Raw genomic sequence first — 23,032 nt, 5'->3', positions numbered from 1 at the left:
TAACCCAATTAATAATGGGCAAAGGAGAAATCGATATTTCTCCAAAGAAGATACACAAATGGCTAACAAGCACATGAAAAGATACTTAACATCATTATTTACTAGAGAAATGCAAATCAAAACCACAATGAGATACTATTTCACACCCACTAGCATGACTATAATTTTTTTAAAACAGGAACCTAACAAGTGTGATGTAAAGCAGTACTGCTGTTGGGGAAAACAGTTTGATTAAACATAGAATTACCATATGACCCAGCAATTCCACTCCAGGTATATACCCAAAAGAATTGAAAACAGGTGTTCAAACAAAAATTCGTACACGAATGTTCATAATAGCACTATACACAATAACCAAAAGGTAGATAGGACACAAGTGTCTATCAATGGATGAATGGCTAAACAAAACGTGGTACATCCATAAATTGAAATATTATTTAATCATAAATAGAAATGAAGTACTGATAAATGTCACGACATGGATGAACCTCAAACACATTATGCTAAGTGGAAGAAGTCAACACAAAAGCCACATATTGTACGATTCCATTTACATGAAATATCCAGAGTAGGCAAGTACAGCGATAGAAAGCAGAATAGTTGTTGTCAGGGGCTGGTGGGAGATACGAATGGTGAATAACTGCTCAATAGGAACTGGGCTTCCATTTGGGAGAACCAAACAGGTTCTGGATCTTGATAGTGGTGATGATTGCATCACATTGTGAATGTATGTACTGTCACTGAATTGTATACTTTAAAATGGTTAAAATGATACATTTTATGTGATCTATATTTTACCACAATAAAAAATGTTATCTAATTCAATTCTTCCACTAATTCAGATTATGCATCCCAATTAATCTGATTTAGTGGTATCCTGCAGAAAATACTTGTAGTCATAACCCAGATCCATAAAACAATAAGCATCCATCCACCTACTACCAGTCTGTGCTTTAACTTTGGTTTTAACCCAATTTGTTTCTTTGTTGACATATCTAACTGAGGGCTGCTTCACTTCATAGGATCTTTTAACATCAAAATAGAGTTTTGTTCTGACTGGTCAATTCTCTTCCTTAAAAATTAGGTTTCTGTTTACTTTTTATTTCCAAAGGTTAATCATTCTAAACTCTACTTCACTCTCAGAGCCCTTTCAAGTTCACCAACAACCATTCAATTAAACACACATTAGTCTGAGAATGGAAGTGTTGATATGGGCACGCACTACTATACGCTGATTGATATTATCTGGTTGACAAACCTAGATGTATGAAATAGACACATCACCCTCTCATGTGTCAACTGATTTTTCACATGGATATGTGTCCATCAAATAATATTATATGCCCTAACCTCTGATATTTTCTGGATTTCAAAGTGTAGTGACTATGTTTCAGTAAAAATCTCTATTTTTATCTTCATGAAATAACTCAAAACATCTGCAAATTTATTTTTTCCAAAATACTATCTTCTCTTGCTTATACATTAAAAAGGTGATTATTTGGTTCGTAAATTGGATGGAAAACCACCATGCAAATCAAAAGCCAAGAATGTCAGCTCCTTCCCCAATCATCCCCCTAGTGTTGAGCTCCAGCGGGAGAATAGATGACACAAGAAGAAATTATGCCTCTGATCTGTGAGCCCCCTCAACCTGCCCCTTAATATATACTCACCTGAGTGGCTGTCAAACTCTCATGTGGTAAAGCCTTCTTTTGTGGATTCTTAGGTGACTCATCATCGAGAGAGATTTCTACCAAGTTCTTAGAAATTATGTCAGGTTGGATAACAGGTGGGATGATGCTGAGTCGGCGCTGGCGTGGTGGTGGGTTCTGTCAAGAGGGAGAATAGAAGGAACAAGTTAAAACCTGTGTGCTCTCCCCCAAATTAGTGGTTTTATCTTATTCTTTAATAAGAGAAAGGAATCCAAAGTTGGTTGAAGAACTAAGAATCCAAAGTGAAAAAAATAAGCTCAGGGAAGAATTTCCTACCTCCCCGTCTTTATTTCTAATACCTACTCAAACCAAAGACTACTAGCCTTGATTTCCCCTCTGGGGTGCTGCACACTTTTGCCAATCCCCAAAGACAGAAACTTCAAATTGCTTGTTCGTGAAAAATCAGAATCCTGATGTTATCTCCTTACTGGTGTTAAATACAAATCTTATTTAGTTCTGATCTTTCTTTTAATGTCTGAATTTGACTTTGGAAGTCCAGTTCTCGTAGAGGTGAATCTTTGAGTTATGACCTGGAATTGGCATCCAAACTACACTCTTTGTTCCTATTATTCCATGAATTATTGGATTGAATCTTGACTGTGTTAGTTGCTTATCTTAATCCTGTCAAGAATGACTTTCTGGGATTTTAAAGAAAATCTACAGAATTTTAGAATCTATAGATTTTAAAGAAAATCTATGGAATGGTTTCCTAAAGGGACAAAAATTGATCATTTGGGTTTTCCTTGGGATTCAGCAGACAGTTTCGTTGATTCCATTTTGAAGAAAATGGTACACTTGACTTTGAGGCAGTGGTCCCTGCCATGGTCCTCTTGATGTGGGTCAGAATCCTTGCTTTTTATGTTTAACAAACACTGGCTAAGCATCTACAATGCATTACATCCCATTCCAGGAAATGGGCCTACAACAATAACAAAACAAATTCTTGCTGTCATGAAGCTGACATGCTTGCTTCTGTTGTAGACTCTGCTCAGCTCAGGGCAGATAGCCTTCAGACACTGTAGCCAAAGAAGGGGCCACAGTGAAGCTTACCGAGGTTATGCTCCTGGGGTGCTTCTGGCCAGGTTCTCCAGTGCCTCCTTATTACTACCAGGCCCCATTGGGAGCTCTTGGGGAGAGGCCATATCAACCAACTCCAAGCCCAGCTTTAATAATAATAACTACAATAATGACAACTAACTTTTACTAAGGGCTTACAGTGTGCTAAGCAGGGAATGCTCTCCATAGATACATCTCACTGAAGCCTCACAACAATTCTTTAAAGCATTTGCTATTGTGGGCTCCATTTTATGGATGGGGAAAATGAAGTTTGAGAGATGATGTAACTTCCTCTAATTCTCCCAGTGGCAGAGCAAGCATTTGAAAGGTCTGTCCAGCTTGATAGCCCTTTTTTTTTTTTTTTTTTTTTTTTTTTTTTTTTTTTTTTTGAGACGGAGTCTCGCTCTGTCACCCAAGCTGGAGTGCACTGGCCAGATCTCAGCTCACTGCAAGCTCCGCCTCCCGGGTTCATGCCATTCTCCTGCCTCAGCCTCCCGAGTAGCTGGGACTACAGGCGCCTGCCACCTCGCCCGGCTAGTTTTTTTTGTATTTTTTAGTAGAGACGGGGTTTCACCGTGTTAGCCAGGATGGTCTCGATCTCCTGACCTTGTGATCCACCCGCCTCGGCCTCCCAAAGTGCTGGGATTACAGGCTTGAGCCACCGCGCCCGGCCGATAGCCCTTGTTCTTGATCACTGTGAACTGGTGTCTCCTAATTATAAGGGCCAGAAAAGGGAGAGCCCATACTGAAGGCCAAGTTCAAGACGTTTAAAGGCAACAACCGGAATAGATGGTGTGCCTGCTTCCTTAAGAAGGGCTGAGGGACAGTCAAGACCGTGAGCAGTAAGAAAAACTGTTTTGAAGTCTCAGTTTCTTAAATGACTAAATTCAATTTGATTCAACAACAGCAAGATGCTAATAATCTGCCATTGTATCTTTTTAACTATTTGTGCTCAAATAAAGGGAACAGAAAATGTCTTGGAGAGTAATGTAGGCATCCACATTCCTAACACTTCAGATGGGACATCAGGTAAAAATCTGGCAGGAAATAAAATCGGTTCAGTGTCAGTATTTCTGACATAACTGTATACCTGGATTTCTTTTTTCACAATCTCCTAGTTGTTCTGAATGTCACTTAATCCATTAGAATCCTGCCCCTTCAAGAGAATTGATCCCACTGGCCAATTCCATGCTTGCCCCAGCTTTTATGTAGCACTGGGTGTCAGGACCCTTGACTTAATGCTATCAACCATCCTTCCATTTGGAGTTGTCATTTTGGTACTTAAGGGAAGTTTCCCATGCAAAGGTCAGGTTGGTTGTTGATTACTTAGGTCCTATTAATACCCTATGCTGTCTTCAACCTTGTTTTCCAGGGTATCAACTAAGGGATCAGGCCAAAAGTGTGAGGTGTAGGCCCAAACCAAACATTTAAGAAAGCTTGCCTTTAGGCTATTGTGGCCTTCCCCAACCACTTCCTTGTGAGAAGTAATGCCCGTAGAATATTTTCCTTTAACTTTCACACAAAAATAATTTTTAAAAAAAAATAGAATATCTCTGCTATATGAGTCTCTCTGTTGCTGGGACTAAGAGAGGAGGGGAAAGATGGAGGAGTCCAAGAAACCAGTTTCCTCTTTCTGAATGTGAGAACCCTGTGCCACTTGGTCATGGTCATGAGGCTGCAGGGAGTGTAACTATGGCGGTGAGTGAAAGCTTGTGTTGATGTTTAAAACTGAAGATTGAATAGTTCATGGAAGTGACTTTTCCTGCTGTAGTACAAGAGGGCAACAGTCTTCTGACCCTAGGGGCTGCTTAACAACTTTAGGGTCAACACTATTAGTGTCTACCTCAGTGTTTTCTCCTCTATAGCTAATGGATCCAGAAGAAAGGAAACCAGAGTGAGAGATGAGGGGTCTTAGCAGGCATGTCAGAAATAAGCCCCACTTACCTTTTGCCAAATGGAAAATAATCATATCTCCAGTGGAGAAGGGTCTCCTTGTGTGACTTTCCCACTTACACAGGGACCTTTGGGCATAATTCCACCCACAGGCTGAGACGGGGAAGACAACTGTTAAGGGTTGTCTCCTTGACAATATCTCCAGCTCCCCCTGAAGCATTTCTGGATCACAGATATAGTCTGACTGAGTAATGGATCCCTACCATAAGTTTAGGATTAGCTGGAGGCAAGATGCTACATTACGTAGGCACTAAGGTGTACCCTTCTTTCTCTTCAGGCAGGTATAAAGAAGTTGAGTATCTTGGGGTAATGGAAAGATCATGGGGTTTGAGTTTAATACACCTGGGTCAGATTTCCAAGTCTACAACTTACTACCAGGGTGAACTTCAGCACTATCTTTAACTTCTCTGAGTCTTCATTCAATCCTCACAAGCAACCCTTTGAGGTAGATGTTAATATTATAACCACTGTAGCTGAGGAAAAGAAGGCTCAGAGAAGTTAATCAACTAGCCCAGGGGTCACACAGCCAGTAAGTAGCAGAGTAAGAATTCAAGCATAGATCTGTCCATTTCTGATTTCTGACTCAGCTGCCCATGCTTGGAACAATTCCACTTTGTTACCTCAGTGATCTTGGGGCCAGTAACCCAGAATGCACTTGTAGGCACATTTTGAAGCACAGCTCCAAACATGGCTCCAGACACAACTCCAGGCACATTACTCCTAGGTTTAGGTAGAGTTCTGGAAATACGGGATCTCTGTGTAAGAGAGAGAGAAAAACTTGAGGATTGGTATGCCAGCATATAAACAGTGGAATGTTGCTGTCAAAATAATTATTCTTATGGTATGTTAAGAGAAGTGAATATAGGCCAGGCACGGTAGCTCACGCGTGTAATCCCAGCACTTTGGGAGGCCAAGGTGGGAGGGTTGCTTGGGCCCAAGAGTTTGAGACTAGCCTGGGCAACATGGTGAAACCCTGTCTCCACAAAAAGTACCAAAAAACCATCCAGGAGTTACAGGCCTGTAGTCCCAAGTACTCGGGAAACTGAGGTGTGAGGATCACCTGAGCCTGGGAAGTTGAGGCTGCAGTGAACCATGATCATGCCACTGCACTCCAGCCTAGGTGACAGGGTGAGATCTGTCTCAAAAATAAAATAAAATAAAATAAAAAAGAAGTGAATATGGCAACACTAATCAACACTGTGTGCCAGGTAATAGGCACATTATATATTTATACATTCTGTCACTCAAGGCTTACAACAGCCCTGTGGGGATAGGATCAGCTGAGAAGCAGAACCAAGTTCCCACTCCTTTTAATTTTGGCAGGGTTAGAGTAGGGAACAGAAGAGAAGTAGTTCAATTAGACACTGATGCTCGAGTCCACTATTACCTGCCGAGGTCTGCCTCTCTGGGGATCCATAGAAGGACACATTTTACTTGCTGATCTTTCAGGCTCAGGACCCAACGTGAAGATGCTATCATGGGATAGGGCTTTGCTCCCCATGCTGCTCTTGACCCTGGACAGAAAGGAAAGGTCTTGTAAAAGCAACCCAAGGGCCATGGGAACTGAAGACAAATGTATGTTCATAATATGGCCCTACCATAGATACCTCAGAAGGAGAGCAGGGATGCATATGTGCTGACATAGAAAGCGGCTCATGAGATAGTAAGTGAAAAAAAATAATGGTATGGTCCCATTTAATATATACACACATATATAATTCAAAGAAAAAAATCTAGAAGGATATCCACAAATTGTTAGAGGTGGTTCCCTCTGAGGAATGATGCATTAGGGACAGGAAGGAAATGTTCATTTTCCACTTCACGTCCTTCTGTATAATTTTACTTTTTACATTATGAGCATATATCCTTTTTACATAACAGTCTTACTGAGATATGGTTATATACCATACATTTTGACCATTTAAAGTATATAATTCAATAGTGGCAATTCTGGGGAATGGGAGGAAAGGCCATGAGTTTTGCTATTATTACAGTGAGAATTATAAAAGATCTTTTATGCCCAAATTTCTCTCTAGTGTTTTTGTTTTGATTTTAAAAAATATCAAAGACCTTCTCAGATACAGGAGGCTCTCATTCATCAGATCCTTTCCTCTTTCACACAAGAGCTCTACAATATATCTATCCTATTTTCAAAGTCATCCTATGTACCACCTGCCCCTCCCTTCCCCAAGCTTGCTAAATCCAGATGAAAATACCTTCTGATTGGGAATGGTGCCAGGTTGATGATAATTACATGTTAAGAAAGATCAGAAGAAAGATAAAAACAAATGAAAGGCTAGAGACATGAAAGACTCCTTTTTGGAGTGTGGTAATGTATTTTACCTTTTAAAATTTTCAACCAAAGACATCACAGGAAGAGCAAACTACAGACCAATATCTCTTATGAACATAGATGCAAAAATCCTCAATAAAACACTCACGAACTGAATCCAACAGCATATAAAAAGAATTATATACCACGACAAAGTAGGATTTACAAGGAATGATCGGCTTAATGTGTGAAAATCAGTGAATGCCAAACACTATATCAATAGAATAGAAACAAAAACTATATGACCATTTCAATAGATGCAGAAAAAAACATTTGTAAAATTCAGCACCCTTCCATGATAAATGCACTCAATCTTGATAGAAGATATCTGTGACAAATCACGGCTAATATCATGGTGAAAGGCTGGATGTATTCCCCCTAAGATCAGGAACAAGACAAGGATGACTGCTTTTATCATTTCTATTCAACAGTGTATGGGAGATTACAGACAGGGAAATTAGGTAAGAAAGTGAAATTAATGCCATCCAGAATGAAAAGGAAGAAGTGAAATTATCTCTATTCACAGATGACGTAATTGTGTATATAAAACTCTTAATGAACACACTAAAAATGACTAGAACTAATAAACGAATTCATCTAAGTTGAAGGATACAAGAATGATATACAAAAATTGTATTTCTATACACTTGCAATGAAAAACTTCAAAATGAAATTAAGAAAACACTTCCATTTACAATAGCAACAAAGAATAAAAACAGGGGCAGAGCAAGATGGCCGAATAGGAACAGCTCCAGTCTCCAACTCCCAGTGCGAGCGACACAGAAGACCGGTGATTTCTGCATTTTCAACTGAGGTACTGGGGTCATCTCACTAGGGAGTGCCGCACAATCGGTGCTGGTCAGCTGCTTCAGCCCGACCAGCGAGAGCTGAAGCAGGGCGAGGCATCGCCTCCCTGGGAAGTGCAAGGGGGAAGGGAATCCCTTTTCCTAGCCAGGGGAACTGAGACACACAACACCTGGAAAATCGGGTAACTCCCACCCCAATACTGCGCTTTAAGCAAACAGGCACACCAGGAGAATATATCCCACACCTGGCCGGGAGGGTCCCACGCCCACAGAGCCTCCCTCATTGCTAACACAGCAGTCTGCGATCTAACCGCAAGGCAGCAGCAAGGCTGGGGGAGGGGCGCCTGCCTTTGCTGAGGCTTAAGTGGGTAAACAAAGCCGCTGGGAAGCTCGAACTGGGTGGAGCTCACAGCAGCTCAAGGAACCTGCCTGTCTCTGTAGACTCCACCTCTGGGGACAGGGCACAGCTAAACAACAACAACAAAAAAGCAGCAGAACCTCTGCAGACGCAAACGACTCTGTCTGACAGCTTTGAAGAGAGCAGTGGATCTCCCAACACGGAGGTTGAGATCTGAGAAGGACAGACTGCCTGCTCAAGTGGGTCCCTGACCCCTGAGTAGCCTAACTGGGAGACATCCCCCACTAGGGGCAGTCTGACACCCCACACCTCACAGGGTGGAGTACACCCCTGAGAGGAAGCTTCCAAAGGAAGAATCAGACAGGTACACTCGCTGTTCAGCAATATTCTATCTTCTGCAACCTCTGCTGCTGATACCCAGGCAAACAGGGTCTGGAGTGGACCTCAAGCAATCTCCAACAGACCTACAGCTGAGGGTCCTGACTGTCAGAAGGAAAACTATCAAACAGGAAGGACACCTATACCAAAACCCCATCAGTACGTCACCATCATCAAAGACCAGAGACAGATAAAACCACAAAGATGGGGAAAAAGCAGGGCAGAAAAGCTGGAAATTCAAAAAATAAGAGCGCATCTCCCCCTGCAAAGGAGCGCAGCTCATCGCCAGCAACGGATCAAAGCTGGTCAGAGAATGACTTTGACGAGATGAGAGAAGAAGGCTTCAGTCCATCAACTTCTCAGAGCTAAAGGAGGAATTACGTACCCAGCGCAAAGAAACTAAAAATCTTGAAAAAAGAGTGGAAGAATTGACAGCTAGACTAATTAATGCAGAGAAGGTCATAAACGAAATGACAGAGATGAAAACCATGACACGAGAAATACGTGACAAATGCACAAGCTTCAGTAACCGACTCGATCAACTGGAAGAAAGAGTATCAGCGATTGAGGATCAAATGAATGAAATGAAGCGAGAAGAGAAACCAAAAGAAAAAAGAAGAAAAAGAAATGAACAAAGCCTGCAAGAAGTATGGGATTATGTAAAAAGACCAAATCTACGTCTGATTGGGGTGCCTGAAAGTGAGGGGGAAAATGGAACCAAGTTGGAAAACATTCTTCAGGATATCATCCAGGAGAACTTCCCCAACCTAGTAGGGCAGGCCAACATTCAAATTCAGGAAATACAGACAGAGAACGCCACAAAGATACTCCTCCAGAAGAGCAACTCCAAGACACATAATTGCCAGATTCACCAAAGTTGAAATGAAGGAAAAAATCTTAAGGGCAGCCAGAGAGAAAGGTCGGGTTACCCACAAAGGGAAGCCCATCAGACTAACAGCAGATCTCTCGGCAGAAACTCTACAAGCCAGAAGAGAGTGGGGGCCAATATTCAACGTTCTTAAAGAAAAGAATTTTCAACCCAGAATTTCATATCCAGCCAAACTAAGTTTCATAAGTGAAGGAGAAATAAAATCCTTTACAGATAAGCAAATGCTTAGAGATTTTGTCACCACCAGGCCTGCCTTACAAGAGACCCTGAAGGAAGCCCTAAACATGGAAAGGAACAACCGGTACCAGCCATTGCAAAAACATGCCAAAATGTAAAGACCATCGAGGCTAGGAAGAAACTGCATCAACTAACGAGCAAAATAACCAGTTAATATCATAATGGCAGGATCAAGTTCACACATAACAATATTAACCTTAAATGTAAATGGACTAAATGCTCCAATTAAAAGACACAGACTGGCAAACTGGATAAAGAGTCAAGACCCATCAGTCTGCTGTATTCAGGAGACCCATCTCACATGCAGAGACATACATAGGCTCAAAATAAAGGGATGGAGGAAGATCTACCAAGCAAATGGAGAACAAAAAAAAGCAGGGGTTGCAATCCTAGTCTCTGATAAAACAGACTTTAAACCATCAAAGATCAAAAGAGACAAAGAAGGCCATTACATAATGGTAAAGGGATCAATTCAACAGGAAGAGCTAACTATCCTAAATATATATGCACCCAATACAGGAGCACCCAGATTCATAAAGCAAGTCCTTAGAGACTTACAAAGAGACTTAGACTCCCATACGATAATAATGGGAGACTTCAACACTCCACTGTCAACATTAGACAGATCAACGAGACAGAAAGTTAACAAGGATATCCAGGAATTGAACTCATCTCTGCACCAAGTGGACCTAATAGACATCTACAGAACTCTCCACCCCAAATCAAAGGAATATACATTCTTCTCAGCACCACATCGCACTTATTTCAAAATTGACCACATAATTGGAAGTAAAGCACTCCTCAGCAAATGTAAAAGAACAGAAATTATAACAAACTGTCTCTCAGACCACAGTGCAATCAAACTAGAACTCAGGACTAAGAAACTCAATCAAAACCGCTCAACTACATGGAAACTGAACAACCTGCTCCTGAATGACTACTGGGTACATAACGAAATGAAGGCAGAAATAAAGATGTTCTTTGAAACCAATGAGAACAAAGATACAACATACCAGAATCTCTGGGACACATTTAAAGCAGTGTGTAGAGGGAAATTTATAGCACTAAATGCCCACAAGAGAAAGCAGGAAAGATCTAAAATTGACACTCTAACATCACAATTAAAAGAACTAGAGAGGCAAGAGCAAACACATTCAAAAGCTAGCAGAAGGCAAGAAATAACTAAGATCAGAGCAGAACTGAAGGAGATAGAGACACAAAAAACCCTCCAAAAAATCAATGAATCCAGGAGTTGGTTTTTTGAAAAGATCAACAAAATTGACAGACCGCTAGCAAGACTAATAAAGAAGAAAAGAGAGAGAATCAAATAGACACAATAAAAAATGATAAAGGGGATATCACCACCGACCCCACAGAAATACAAACTACCATCAGAGAATACTATAAACACCTCTACACAAATAAACTAGAAAATCTAGAAGAAATGGATAATTTCCTGGACACTTACACTCTCCAAGACTAAACCAGGAAGAAGTTGAATCCCTGAATAGACCAATAGCAGGCTCTGAAATTGAGGCAATAATTAATAGCCTACCAACCAAAAAAAGTCCAGGACCAGACAGATTCACAGCTGAATTCTACCAGAGGTACAAGGAGGAGCTGGTACCATTCCTTCTGAAACTATTCCAATCAATAGAAAAAGAGGGAATCCTCCCTAACTCATTTTATGAGGCCAACATCATCCTGATACCAAAGCCTGGCAGAGACACAACAAAAAAAGAGAATTTTAGACCAATATCCCTGATGAACATCAATGCAAAAATCCTCAATAAAATACTGGCAAACCGAATCCAGCAGCACATCAAAAAGCTTATCCACCATGATCAAGTGGGCTTCATCCCTGGGATGCAAGGCTGGTTCAACATTCGCAAATCAATAAACGTAATCCAGCATATAAACAGAACCAAAGACAAGAACCACATGATTATCTCAATAGATGCAGAAAAGGCTTTTGACAAAATTCAACAGCCCTTCATGCTAAAAACACTCAATAAATTCGGTATTGATGGAACGTACCTCAAAATAATAAGAGCTATTTATGACAAACCCACAGCTAATATCATACTGAATGGGCAAAAACTGGAAAAATTCCCTTTGAAAACTGGCACAAGACAGGGATGCCCTCTCTCACCACTCCTATTCAACATAGTGTTGGAAGTTCTGGCTAGGGCAATCAGGCAAGAGAAAGAAATCAAGGGTATTCAGTTAGGAAAAGAAGAAGTCAAATTGTCCCTGTTTGCAGATGACATGATTGTATATTTAGAAAACCCCATTGTCTCAGCCCAAAATCTCCTTAAGCTGATAAGCAACTTCAGCAAAGTCTCAGGATACAAAATCAATGTGCAAAAATCACAAGCATTCTTATACACCAGTAACAGACAAACAGAGAGCCAAATCATGAATGAACTTCCATTCACAATTGCTTCAAAGAGAATAAAATACCTAGGAATCCAACTTACAAGGGATGTAAAGGACCTCTTCAAGGAGAACTACAAACCACTGCTCAGTGAAATCAAAGAGGACACAAACAAATGGAAGAACATACCATGCTCATGGATAGGAAGAATCAATATCGTGAAAATGGCCATACTGCCCAAGGTTATTTATAGATTCAATGCCATCCCCATCAAGCTACCAATGACTTTCTTCACAGAATTGGAAAAAACGGCTTTAAAGTTCATATGGAACCAAAAAAGAGCCCGCATTGCCAAGACAATCCTAAGTCAAAAGGACAAAGCTGGAGGCGTCACGCTACCTGACTTCAAACTATACTACAAGGCTACAGTAACCAAAACAGCATGGTACTGGTACCAAAACAGAGATATAGACCAATGGAACAGAACAGAGTCCTCAGAAATAATACCACACATCTACAGCCATCTGATCTTTGACAAACCTGAGAGAAACAAGAAATGGGGAAAGGATTCCCTATTTAATAAATGGTGCTGGGAAAATTGGCTAGCCATAAGTAGAAAGCTGAAACTGGATCCTTTCCTTACTCCTTATACGAAGATTAATTCAAGATGGATTAGAGACTTAAATGTTAGACCTAATACCATAAAAACCCTAGAAGAAAACCTAGGTAGTACCATTCAGGACATAGGCATGGGCAAGGACTTCATGTCTAAAACACCAAAAGCAACGGCAGCAAAAGCCAAAATTGACAAATGGGATCTAATTAAACTAAAGAGCTTCTGCACAGCAAAAGAAACTACCATCAGAGTGAACAGGCAACCTACAGAATGGGAGAAAATTTTTGCAATCTACTCATCTGAGAAAGGGCTAATATCCAGAATCTACAAAGAACTCAAACAAATATACAAGAAAAAAACAAACAACCCCATCAAAAAGTGGGCAAAGGATATGAACAGACATTTCTCAAAAGAAGACATTCATACAGCCAACAGACACATGAAAAAATGCTCATCATCACTCGCCATCAGAGAAATGCAAATCAAAACCACAATGAGATACCATCTCACACCAGTTAGAATGGCAATCATTAAGAAGTCAGGAAACAACAGGTGTTGGAGAGGATGTGGAGAAATAGGAACACTTTTACACTGTTGGTGGGATTGTAAACTAGTTCAACCATTATGGAAAACAGTATGGCGATTCCTATGGTGATTCCTCAAGGATCTGGAACTAGATGTACCATATGACCCAGCCATCCCACTACTGGATATATACCCAAAGGGTTATAAATCATGCTGCTATAAAGACACATGCACACGTATGTTTATTGCAGCACTATTCACAATAGCAAAGACTTGGAATCAACCCAAATGTCCATCTGTGACAGACTGGATTAAGAAAATGTGGCACATATACACCATGGAATACTATGCAGCCATAAAAAAGGATGAGTTTGTGTCCTTTGTAGGCACATGGATGCAGCTGGAAACCATCTTTCTCAGCAAACTATCACAAGAAGAGAAAACCAAACACCGCATGTTCTCACTCATAGGTGGGAACTGAACAATGAGATCACTTCGACTCGGGAAGGGGAACATCACACACTGGGACCTATCATGGGGAGGGGGGTGGGGGGAGGGATTGCATTGGGAGTTATACATGATATAAATGATGAATTGATGGGTGCTGACGAGTTGATGGGTGCAGCACACCAACATGGCACAAGTATACATATGTAACAAACCTGCACGTTATGCACATGTACCCTAGAACTTAAAGTATAATAAAAAATAAATTAATTAAAAAAAAGAAAAAAAAGAATAAAAACATGAAAGTAAATTTAACAAAAGATGTGCAAAACTCATAATCTGAAAACTGTCACTGATGAGAAAAATGCCAAAGGCCTGAATAAATTAAAGGAAATCCCAAGTTCATTCATTGGAAGACTTAAACTTGTTAAGATGGCAGTACTTCACAAAGTGATCTACAGATTCAGTGCAATTCCTATTGAAATTCCTGCTGGCTTTTTTTTTCCGGAAAATTGATCTTCAAATTCATAGTGAAATGCAAGGGACCACAAATAGCCAAAATAATCTTGAACAAGAGGAACAAAGTTGGATAACTTCTACTTCAATTTCAAAGCTTACTGTAAAACTACAGTAATCAAGACAGTGTAGCACTAGCATAAAGATAGACATATAGATCAGTGGAATAGAGTTGAGAGTTCAGAAATGAACCTATACATTTATGGTTGATTTTCAGCAAGGGTACCAAGACTATTCAATGAAAAAATAATAGTCTCTTCAACATATGGTGCTGGAGCAACTGGGTATCCATATGCAAAAGAATTAAGTTGGACCTTTATCTCACACCATATATAAAAATACGATAAAGACACATGCACATGTATGTTTATTGCAGCACTATTCACAATAGCAAAGACTTGGAACCAACCCAAGTGCTTATCAATGATAGACTGGATAGAGAAAATGTGGCACATATACACCATGGAATACTATGCAGTCATAAAAAAGGATGAGCTCATGTCCTTTGCAGGGACATGGATGAAGCTGGAAACCATCATTCTCAGCAGACTAACACAGGAATAGAAAACTAAACACCGCATGTTATCACTCATGAGTGGGAGCTGAACAATGAGAACACATGGACACAGGGAGGGGTACATCATACACTGGGGCCTGTTGGGGGTTGGGGGGCTATGGGAGGGATAGCATTAGGAGAAATACCTAATGTAGATGATGGGTTGATGTATACAGCAAACTACCATGGCACATGTATACCTATGTAACAAACCTGCACGTTCTGCACATGTATCCCAGAACTTAAAGTGTAATTTTAAAAATTAACTCAAAATGGATTAAAGGCCTAAATATGAGAGCTAAAACTATAACATTCTTAGAAAAAACATAGGATTAAATCTTTGTGATCTTGGATTTGGCAATGGATTTTTAGACATGACACCAAAAGCTCAAGTAGCAAAAGAAAAAAAAATAGATAAATAGTGACATGGTTTGGCTCTGCGTCCCCACCCAAATTTCATGTCAAATTGTAATCCCCACATGCCGAGGGAGGGACTTGGTGGAAGGTGATTGTATCATGGGGGCAGTTTCCCCCCATGCTGTTCTCGTGATAGTGAGTGAGTTATCATGAGAGCTGATGGCTTAAAAGTGTGTAGCAGTTCCCTGCTTGCACTCTGTCTCTACTGCCACCATGTAAGATGTGCCTTGCTTCCCCTTTACCCTCTGCCATGATTGAACTGTGAGTCAATTAAACCTCTTTTCTTTATAAATTACCCAGTCTCAAGTAGTTCTTTATAGCAGTGAGAATGGACTAATACAAATGGATTTCATCAAAATTAAAAATGTTCGTGTATCAAAGGTTACTAGCAAGAAAATGAAAAGATGACCCACATAATGGAAGAATATATTTGCAAATTATGTATCTGATAAGAGTCTTGGATCTGAAACATATAAAGAACTCTTTCTTACTAATAGGAATTCTTTTTATTGAATTCTTAAGGAATTCAATAATAAAAATTTAAATAACCCAATTAGAAAATGAAAAAAATGATGTGAATAGACATTTCTCCAAACAAGAAAGATACACAAATATCTTTTCCAAAGATATACAAATGGCCAACAAGTACATGAAAAGATCTTCAACATCACCAGCTGGCAGGGAAAAACAAATCAACACCATAATGAGATGCCATTTCACACCCAGTAGAATGGCTAGAATCGAAAATTCAGTTCAGATAATAACAAGCATTGGCAAGGCTGTGGAGAAATTGGAACACCCATACAGTGCTGGTGGTGCCCCCATACATTGCTGGCGTTAAAATGGCCCAGCCACTTTGGAAAACAGTCTAGCAGTGCCTCAAAAGGTTAAATATATTATGACCATTTGACTCAACAATTCCACTCCTAGGCATATACCCCAGAGAAATAAAAACACATATCTGCCCCAAAACTTGTACACAAATGTTCATAGCAGTATTATTCACAATAGCCAAAAGGTAGAACAACCCAAATATCCATTAACTGATGAATGGATAAAATGTGGTATAGTCATGCAACTGACTACTATTCAGTAGCAAAAAGGATGAAATTCTGATACATGCTACAACATGAATGAACCTTGAAAACATTACACTGAGTACAAGAAGTCAGTAAGAAAAGACCACATTCCATTCATGTGAAATGTCCAGAATAGGTAACTCCACAGAGACAGAAAGCAGATTAATGATTTCTAGGGCCTGGCGGGTGTTGGGGGAAGGTTGAATAGGGAGGACTGGTCAATGGGTACAGGAGTTTATTTTTGAGGTGATGGAAAAGTTCTAAAATTTATTATGATGATGATTGTACAACTCTGCGGATTTACAAAAAAATGTTGAATTTTACCATTTAAGTGGTTTAATTGTATAATATCTGAATTATATCTCAATAAAACTGCTACCAAAAAAGAAATCAAGTTCTTGATGCATGATTTTAAATGAATGACCTTTGAAAACATACTAAGTGAAGAGAAGCCAGTCAAAAATAGCCACATATTGTATAATTCCATTCATGTGAAATGTTCACAATAGGCAAATCCATAGAGTCAGAAAGCAGATCAGTGGTTTGAAAGAGGAGAGGGGAATGGAAAATGACTGCTACTGGGTGCAGAGTTTCTTTTTAGGGTGATGAAATGTCCTAAAATTGGGTAATAGTGATAGCTGCACACGCTAAAATGTAGAACTTTGTAGTATGTGAATGACATTTCAAGAAAGCTGTTATATAGAAACATAAAAATTTTAAATAATAAAGTTATTCCTGTTAGGTAGGAAAAAATGTGTATATGTATATAAAAGATGAGATTAGACACGAAAAAATAAAAGAAGAAAAGAAGAAAAAAAGCAAGTAAGCTGATACATGCTACAACAGGAATGACTCTTGAAAATATGCTAAGTTAAAACATGCTAAGTGAAACAATCTTTGTACGATTCTACTTACATAAAATATCCAGAATAAACAAATTTATAGAGACAGAAATTAGACTAGTGGTTATTTAGGGGGAAAACTGTTCATTGGTACAGGGTTTCTTTTAGGGGGGATAGCAATGTTAAAAAACAGATAAAATAAACTTTAAAATGTTAAATGCCCTTTTTGTACTTATTGTCTTTATTACAAAACAATACATATATGTTGGCACTTAAAAAAAATATTTAAAAGGTAACTAGAGTAGCAGCTTGGGCATTGTGGAGCTAGCACCTGCCCTGTCTTTATGAGCCAGTGGGGCCTTCATATGGATATATTTGATAATGACACACTATAAGGACAATCTCATGTTATGGGGATCAAAACAGAACCCACTCTAAGATGGCTTGTGCGCCAACAAGAGAGGAGAGGAGAGAGATGTCTGCTACTTTTTACTAAACTCCTATTTACCTTTTCCCTATAAAACTCTGCTATTCGGGTGGCCCTGGTGTTGGAAGCAACGTAGTCTGCTTTATAAAACAGCAGTCCAGCAGAAAATTACTGTGACTCTCTAGATAAACACTTAATGGGCATATATATGATTGACTCAGCATTGAGAGAGTAATGTTTCCAGACATCTCTATATACACGCATATCCTCAGTATGCACACATGACACGCTTTCATTCACCGCTGCTCTATGATCTACTGGCTCAGATCAGGTTCAGAACCAGTGTAGCATCTGTGACTACCTTGCCTCCTCTGCTTTGTGCAGAAAAACTGAGAGGAAATCTTGGGCTGTGAGTGGGCTTAGAAATGTCTCTCATTTCCATGCTGTGCATTAACCAGAGTGAAGCTGTTGAATTAGCTCTATCGTGCCAAGCCCTCCCTGATCAAAAGATTAAATTAGCACCAATTGTGGCCAAGTTTGTCAGAAATGAAAACTCTTGTCCACTTAACATATCTAGTGTTCATTGATCTGTTCCCTGGAGGCGAAAAGAAAAAATCAATAAAAATCGCAAATAAAATCTCAGCCTTTAAGGGCAGTGAAGTATATTATTATAACATCACTCATTAAGAAATCAATTGAAGGAACGGGATTTGTCCATTCCATCAGATACAGCTTAATACAGTCTTGGAAATAGATGCTGGCCCTATGGTACAGGCCAGGGGAAGGCTGGTCATAAGTTTTGTTATGATTGATTGCTTCAGTGAATGAAGAAAGCTGATATCCCTTCTCCAGAGTGACATTTTCCAGGGTTTCTTCCCCTAGCACATTAAGCAAAAGACTGAGATCAGGGGTGATCTTCAGACCCCCTAAGTTAAATCCCCACGTTCTCTCTGTCTCTGTCTCTCTCTCTCTCTGTCTCTCTCTCTCTCTCTCCCTCTTGTTCACGTGTACACACACTTCTGGAAAAGAAGGAACAAGTAAGAGGGAGAAATGTAGCACTTTAGCAGAGATAGTAAACCTGAATGCCCCTCCCTGACCGACCTCCAGGTTTTAGCAGGGCTAGTCTTAGTCTTACTGAACACTGCAAGGCGATGGACTATAATAGTGTTACTTGTGAGGTACTACATAAGCCCCTCTTTCAAAACCGTCTCCCCTACTTCCAGCAAGACTATCTGAAATTCCTCACACTGGAGGCACTTATGAAGGTTGTTCTTAAGGAACCGTATATGATAACTATGAGGCCATTATGTTATGGAATGTATTGGGGGAGGTATTGGGGGCAGTATAACATGTCAGCTAACTGCCTCATTCCCTGAAGGCTTTGCCTGGTTGGAATGGGCAGCAGGACCGGTGAGCTCTGTGGGGAGTCCAGGTAAGTCTGGTATTTAAGTCCAGGAGAACAGTCCTAAGTAGAACTTCATAGAGGGAGATTTGATTGATCGGGAGACAGCTGGGGATCCTAGGTGTCCAGATCGCACAACAGGATGTGGAAATTTGGGCGCTGCAAATGAATATCTGAATAGCGGTGGCAGTGGTAGCTGGAAACAGTCTTCCTCATGCCCTCTGTGACTATAGCATTTCCCCTAGTCTCCTGGGATGGAAGGAGAAAGGGATCTGGGTTGTTTGCTTGCGTGTGTGTTTTTACAGCAACACAGTGATTTCATGCTCATGACCCACCCCACTCACAGCTAGATAGCTTTACTATATGAGGCTTTCATCACTCGTTATGAGATCTTCACCAGATCTGTAGTCTGAGAGCCAGGCAAACAAACCAGACCAAGCCTCCTGAATGATGCAGGCCCTCCTTACCAAATCAAACAGGCCTTCAGGTCCTCATTGGCTGCAGGCCCCACATCTCAAGTTATTTTTGTTGTGACAGGCAGGGCTTCCCCGAATATCTGCACCCTCTTACTCAGTGCTCTTGGGAAGTGGGGTATGCATTTGCAATGCTCCAACCCACTGAGCTGTGCAGCTCAGACAACAAACATGCATATGCACAGAGAGAAAAGCACCACTTCCTACCCCAGACATGACTGCATTGGCAATGGCTGCAAGCCTGGCCCCCACAGGTGGGGACTCTTGGTGTCCCTGGTGATTTGGCTGCCGAACGGTGACCTAGATCCAACTGTCTGCCTCTTCTCCTGTCCCCATCACTCTCCACCCCATCTGAGCTTACCTGGCCTTAGTTGGTTGATTTTCCCGAACAGGCTCCAGAGAAGAGATGTTAATGTTGCTGCTGGATGAGCTCAGTTCTAGCATTTCTTCTTCCTGGGTATCTTCAGCTTCTTTTTTCTTCTTCTTACCAAAAAAGCTCTTAAGGGCTTTAATTTGCATTTCTTCTTTCCTGGAAGTGAAAAATGAAAATGAGACAGAGTGTGATGGTAGAAGGGAAGAAAGGAGAGGAAATAGGGCCTTCATGACAGGAACGAGGACCGTGATCCCACCCAGGTGGCCTGCAGAGCTTGTACTCAACCCCAATGCTGACAGCACCCTTCAACATTCATTAATAACTCAGTAACAAAGTGTCTGAGTTACTGGTGAAAGGAGAAGCCCAGGCCACAGCTTGTGATCTCTGGGCAGCCTCTATTCAGGCCAAACTCACTAGGAATTCACTTGCCTCTCAATTTCAGCTATTAACATACACACCTCTTTCTTTGTCCTAAGAAGTTCATTCATGTGAAGCAATGATTGAGCCAATGAAAGCACTTGGTACTCCCCTGACTCTACCCCAATGGCTGGAGTCATTGCAATCCAATAGGAGAGCCAAGCTCCCACATGTGAAAAACACTTCAGAACCCTTAGAAATCCAAGTCTAAGTGGGAGTTGATACTTCCCAGCCTGCGTGCTCAAAGGATGCAGACCCAAAGAGTGAGTGCGGTTGGTTAGTGCAGTCCAGGAACACTTCCTTGAGGAAGGAATTTATGAGCAAGGGAGATGGCTGGGAATCAGAAAGAAGAAAGAGCTGCCCAGGCGAAGAAGCTGCCTGTGTAAAAGGCATGTCAAAATCAGATACCAAAGAGTTTTTCAAGGAGTGTGTGTGTGTGTGTGTGTGTGTGATGATCATTGTGTGTGTTCTTCAACTCTTGCCAATTGGTTTGGATTATCTACAGGGCTGCTGCCCTTTGCACATGCAGATAAATGAGAGTTTGCTCTGTCTATAATAATTACCAGGGCAGCAGTGAGGAATGTGAGCTTTAAATGCTCTTAAGGTTCTGTCTGTTGGGCTTTATTTATTTATTTATTTATTTATTTTTGAGACAGAGCCTTACTCTATCACCCAGGCTGGAGCGTGATGGCGTGATCACGGCCCACTGCAACTTCCACCTCCTGGACTCAAGCGATCCTTGCACCTCAGCATCCCCAGTAGCTGGGGCTATAGGCACAAACCATCACACCTGTATTGTATTTTTTGTACAGATGACACTTCACCATGTTGCCCAGGCTAGTCTCAAACTTGAACTCTTGGATTCAAGTGATCCACCCGCCTTGGCCTCCCAAAGTGCTACGATTACAGGCATGAGCCACCACGCTGGGCCTCTTTGGTTTCTTAATAAGCATTTGTTTTTATTGTGTTTATTAAGAAACTAAAGGGGAGAAGGGGGAGAGGGCTCATGCTGCATTCTTCAGAGGGAAGGAATTAGCTCTTATTGATTTCACATGCAAAAAGTGCCAACTAAATTGTCTCATTCCAAGTCCCAACTGTCTGGTCTCCAGAAGGTCTCATCAGCACAGCAATTCTGTGCTGGCAACGAAGAGTCCAGACAAGGGAGTTGCCAATGCAGCAGCCATCATGAAAGGCTTAATGGTGTAATGGAAAGCACCATCAAAGTGTCAGAAAATTCTGGAATCCTAGGCTTGAATTCACTATCAATTAGCTTTGTGACCTTGAGTAGGTCACTCAACCTCTCTGGGACTCAGAAGGAAAATTAAAGGATTGCACCTGATCAGCATCTCCCAAAGTGTGTTCAGAGGGATGCTCATAAGGTTTGTTGCCTGAGAAAGGGATCCGTAGTCCAGTCAATCTGGAAAATTCTGGATTAGACAAAGTCCAGTAGTCTTCTTTTCAATAAAACTTTTCTGAAACTTCAAAACGGTTATGTATATGGTGAAGTTCCAAGAAATCAGGCAACAATACTATCTCCCAATGTGTGTAAGCAGAATGTCTGGCAAAACACACTTTGAGAAATGCTGAACTAAAGTTCCTTTAGCTCTGAAACGCTATGACCTATTTGTGCACCGATTGCTCCTGAGCCTGCCAGGGTAAAGGTTCCTAAACTTCAAGGCCTGCCTTAAGTCCAGTTTCCCACCAATCAGTGAAACTCATGCTTCTCTCTGTCCTCTGAACACCTAAAACTTGGCTGTTAGCATCACAAGTTTTGCATCTGAATGTTCTTAGCCTACTCATTCATTCATTCGTTCATTCATCTATTCAACAAATATTTATTAAGGTCAAGTACTTATCATGTTCTGGGTATCCGTGAGAAAGAAATAGTTATAGTTCCCTATGTCTTAGCTACTACCCCCACATCAAGGCTGTGGGCAAGCCCTCCTTAGCATCCAGCACAGTGCAAGGCATGCAGTAACAGCTGTGTCCACGTGGGGGCGCAGAATACCAACACAGTTTATCACTTCCCTTGACTTGAGACCACTGAACAGAGTCATCTTTCAGCATACTATAATTTAAACACTGGCACTTATAGGAGTTGATGCAAATTATAAATGACATAGGTAAAGAGCTTAGCACATGATCTGGCATGTAGTAAGTGCTCAATAAATGTGAGCTAGTGTTAGGGACTCAGTAATTACTTGTTTATCAGGGCTGGATTCAATTCTGTGTTCATTAGAAGCAAACCCATATCTATAACTGAATAGTGAACTGTACAATATGCAAAATTGGAGGCAGAAGCCAGCATGGAATAGAGCAACGAAAGATTATAGGACTGTTTGCTTGATAATTGCTGCTTAAGTAATTTCTGTTTTGGATGACTTCCGCAATTTCTTATCTACTAGAATGTGCCTATATAGGGGCATGGTTGGGAAAACTTCGCAATTCTACCTAAAGAGAGAAAGAATAAAAAATGAAAATGAAATAGGAAATGTATATTTTCTCCAAGATCCCTTTTAAAAATGTTTTCAGAAAAAAGTTAATTTCTACAATAATAATATATTTAAGACTGGGCACGGTGGCTCACGCCTGTAATCCCACACTTTGGGAAGCCAAGGCAGGAGGATTGCTTGAGCTCAGGAGCTCAAGACCAGTCTGATCAACATAGCCACACCTCATCTCTATTGAAAATTAAAAAGATGATCTGGGGGTGGTGGTTAGTGCCTGTACGCCCAGCTACTCAGGAGGCTGAAACAGGGGGATTGCTCAAGCCCAGGAGGTTGAAGCTGCAGTGAGCTATGACAATGCCACTGTACTCTCTCCTGGGCAACAAAGTGAGATCCTTCT

The 23,032-nt window shown here is 40.8% G+C and overlaps 1 protein-coding gene across 1 annotated transcript in view; it reads right to left on the bottom strand.

Annotated features, from left to right (window-relative positions):
- The window catches only part of KIAA1210 (KIAA1210 ortholog), an 85,002-nt gene that overhangs the window by 29,148 nt on the left and 32,822 nt on the right, over positions 1-23,032 (bottom strand). The window contains 4 exon segments of the mRNA XM_033201645.1: positions 1,671-1,826; positions 5,339-5,473; positions 6,106-6,232; positions 19,757-19,924. Coding sequence (XP_033057536.1) covers positions 1,671-1,826; positions 5,339-5,473; positions 6,106-6,232; positions 19,757-19,924 — 586 coding nt within the window.

This window comes from Trachypithecus francoisi, unplaced genomic scaffold (genome assembly GCF_009764315.1).
Source record: "Trachypithecus francoisi isolate TF-2019V2 unplaced genomic scaffold, Tfra_2.0 Lachesis_group6, whole genome shotgun sequence".
NCBI lineage: Eukaryota > Metazoa > Chordata > Mammalia > Primates > Cercopithecidae > Trachypithecus > Trachypithecus francoisi.
The sequence above is the reverse complement of the archived record's forward strand: the minus strand, read 5'-3'. Positions and strand labels throughout refer to the sequence as shown.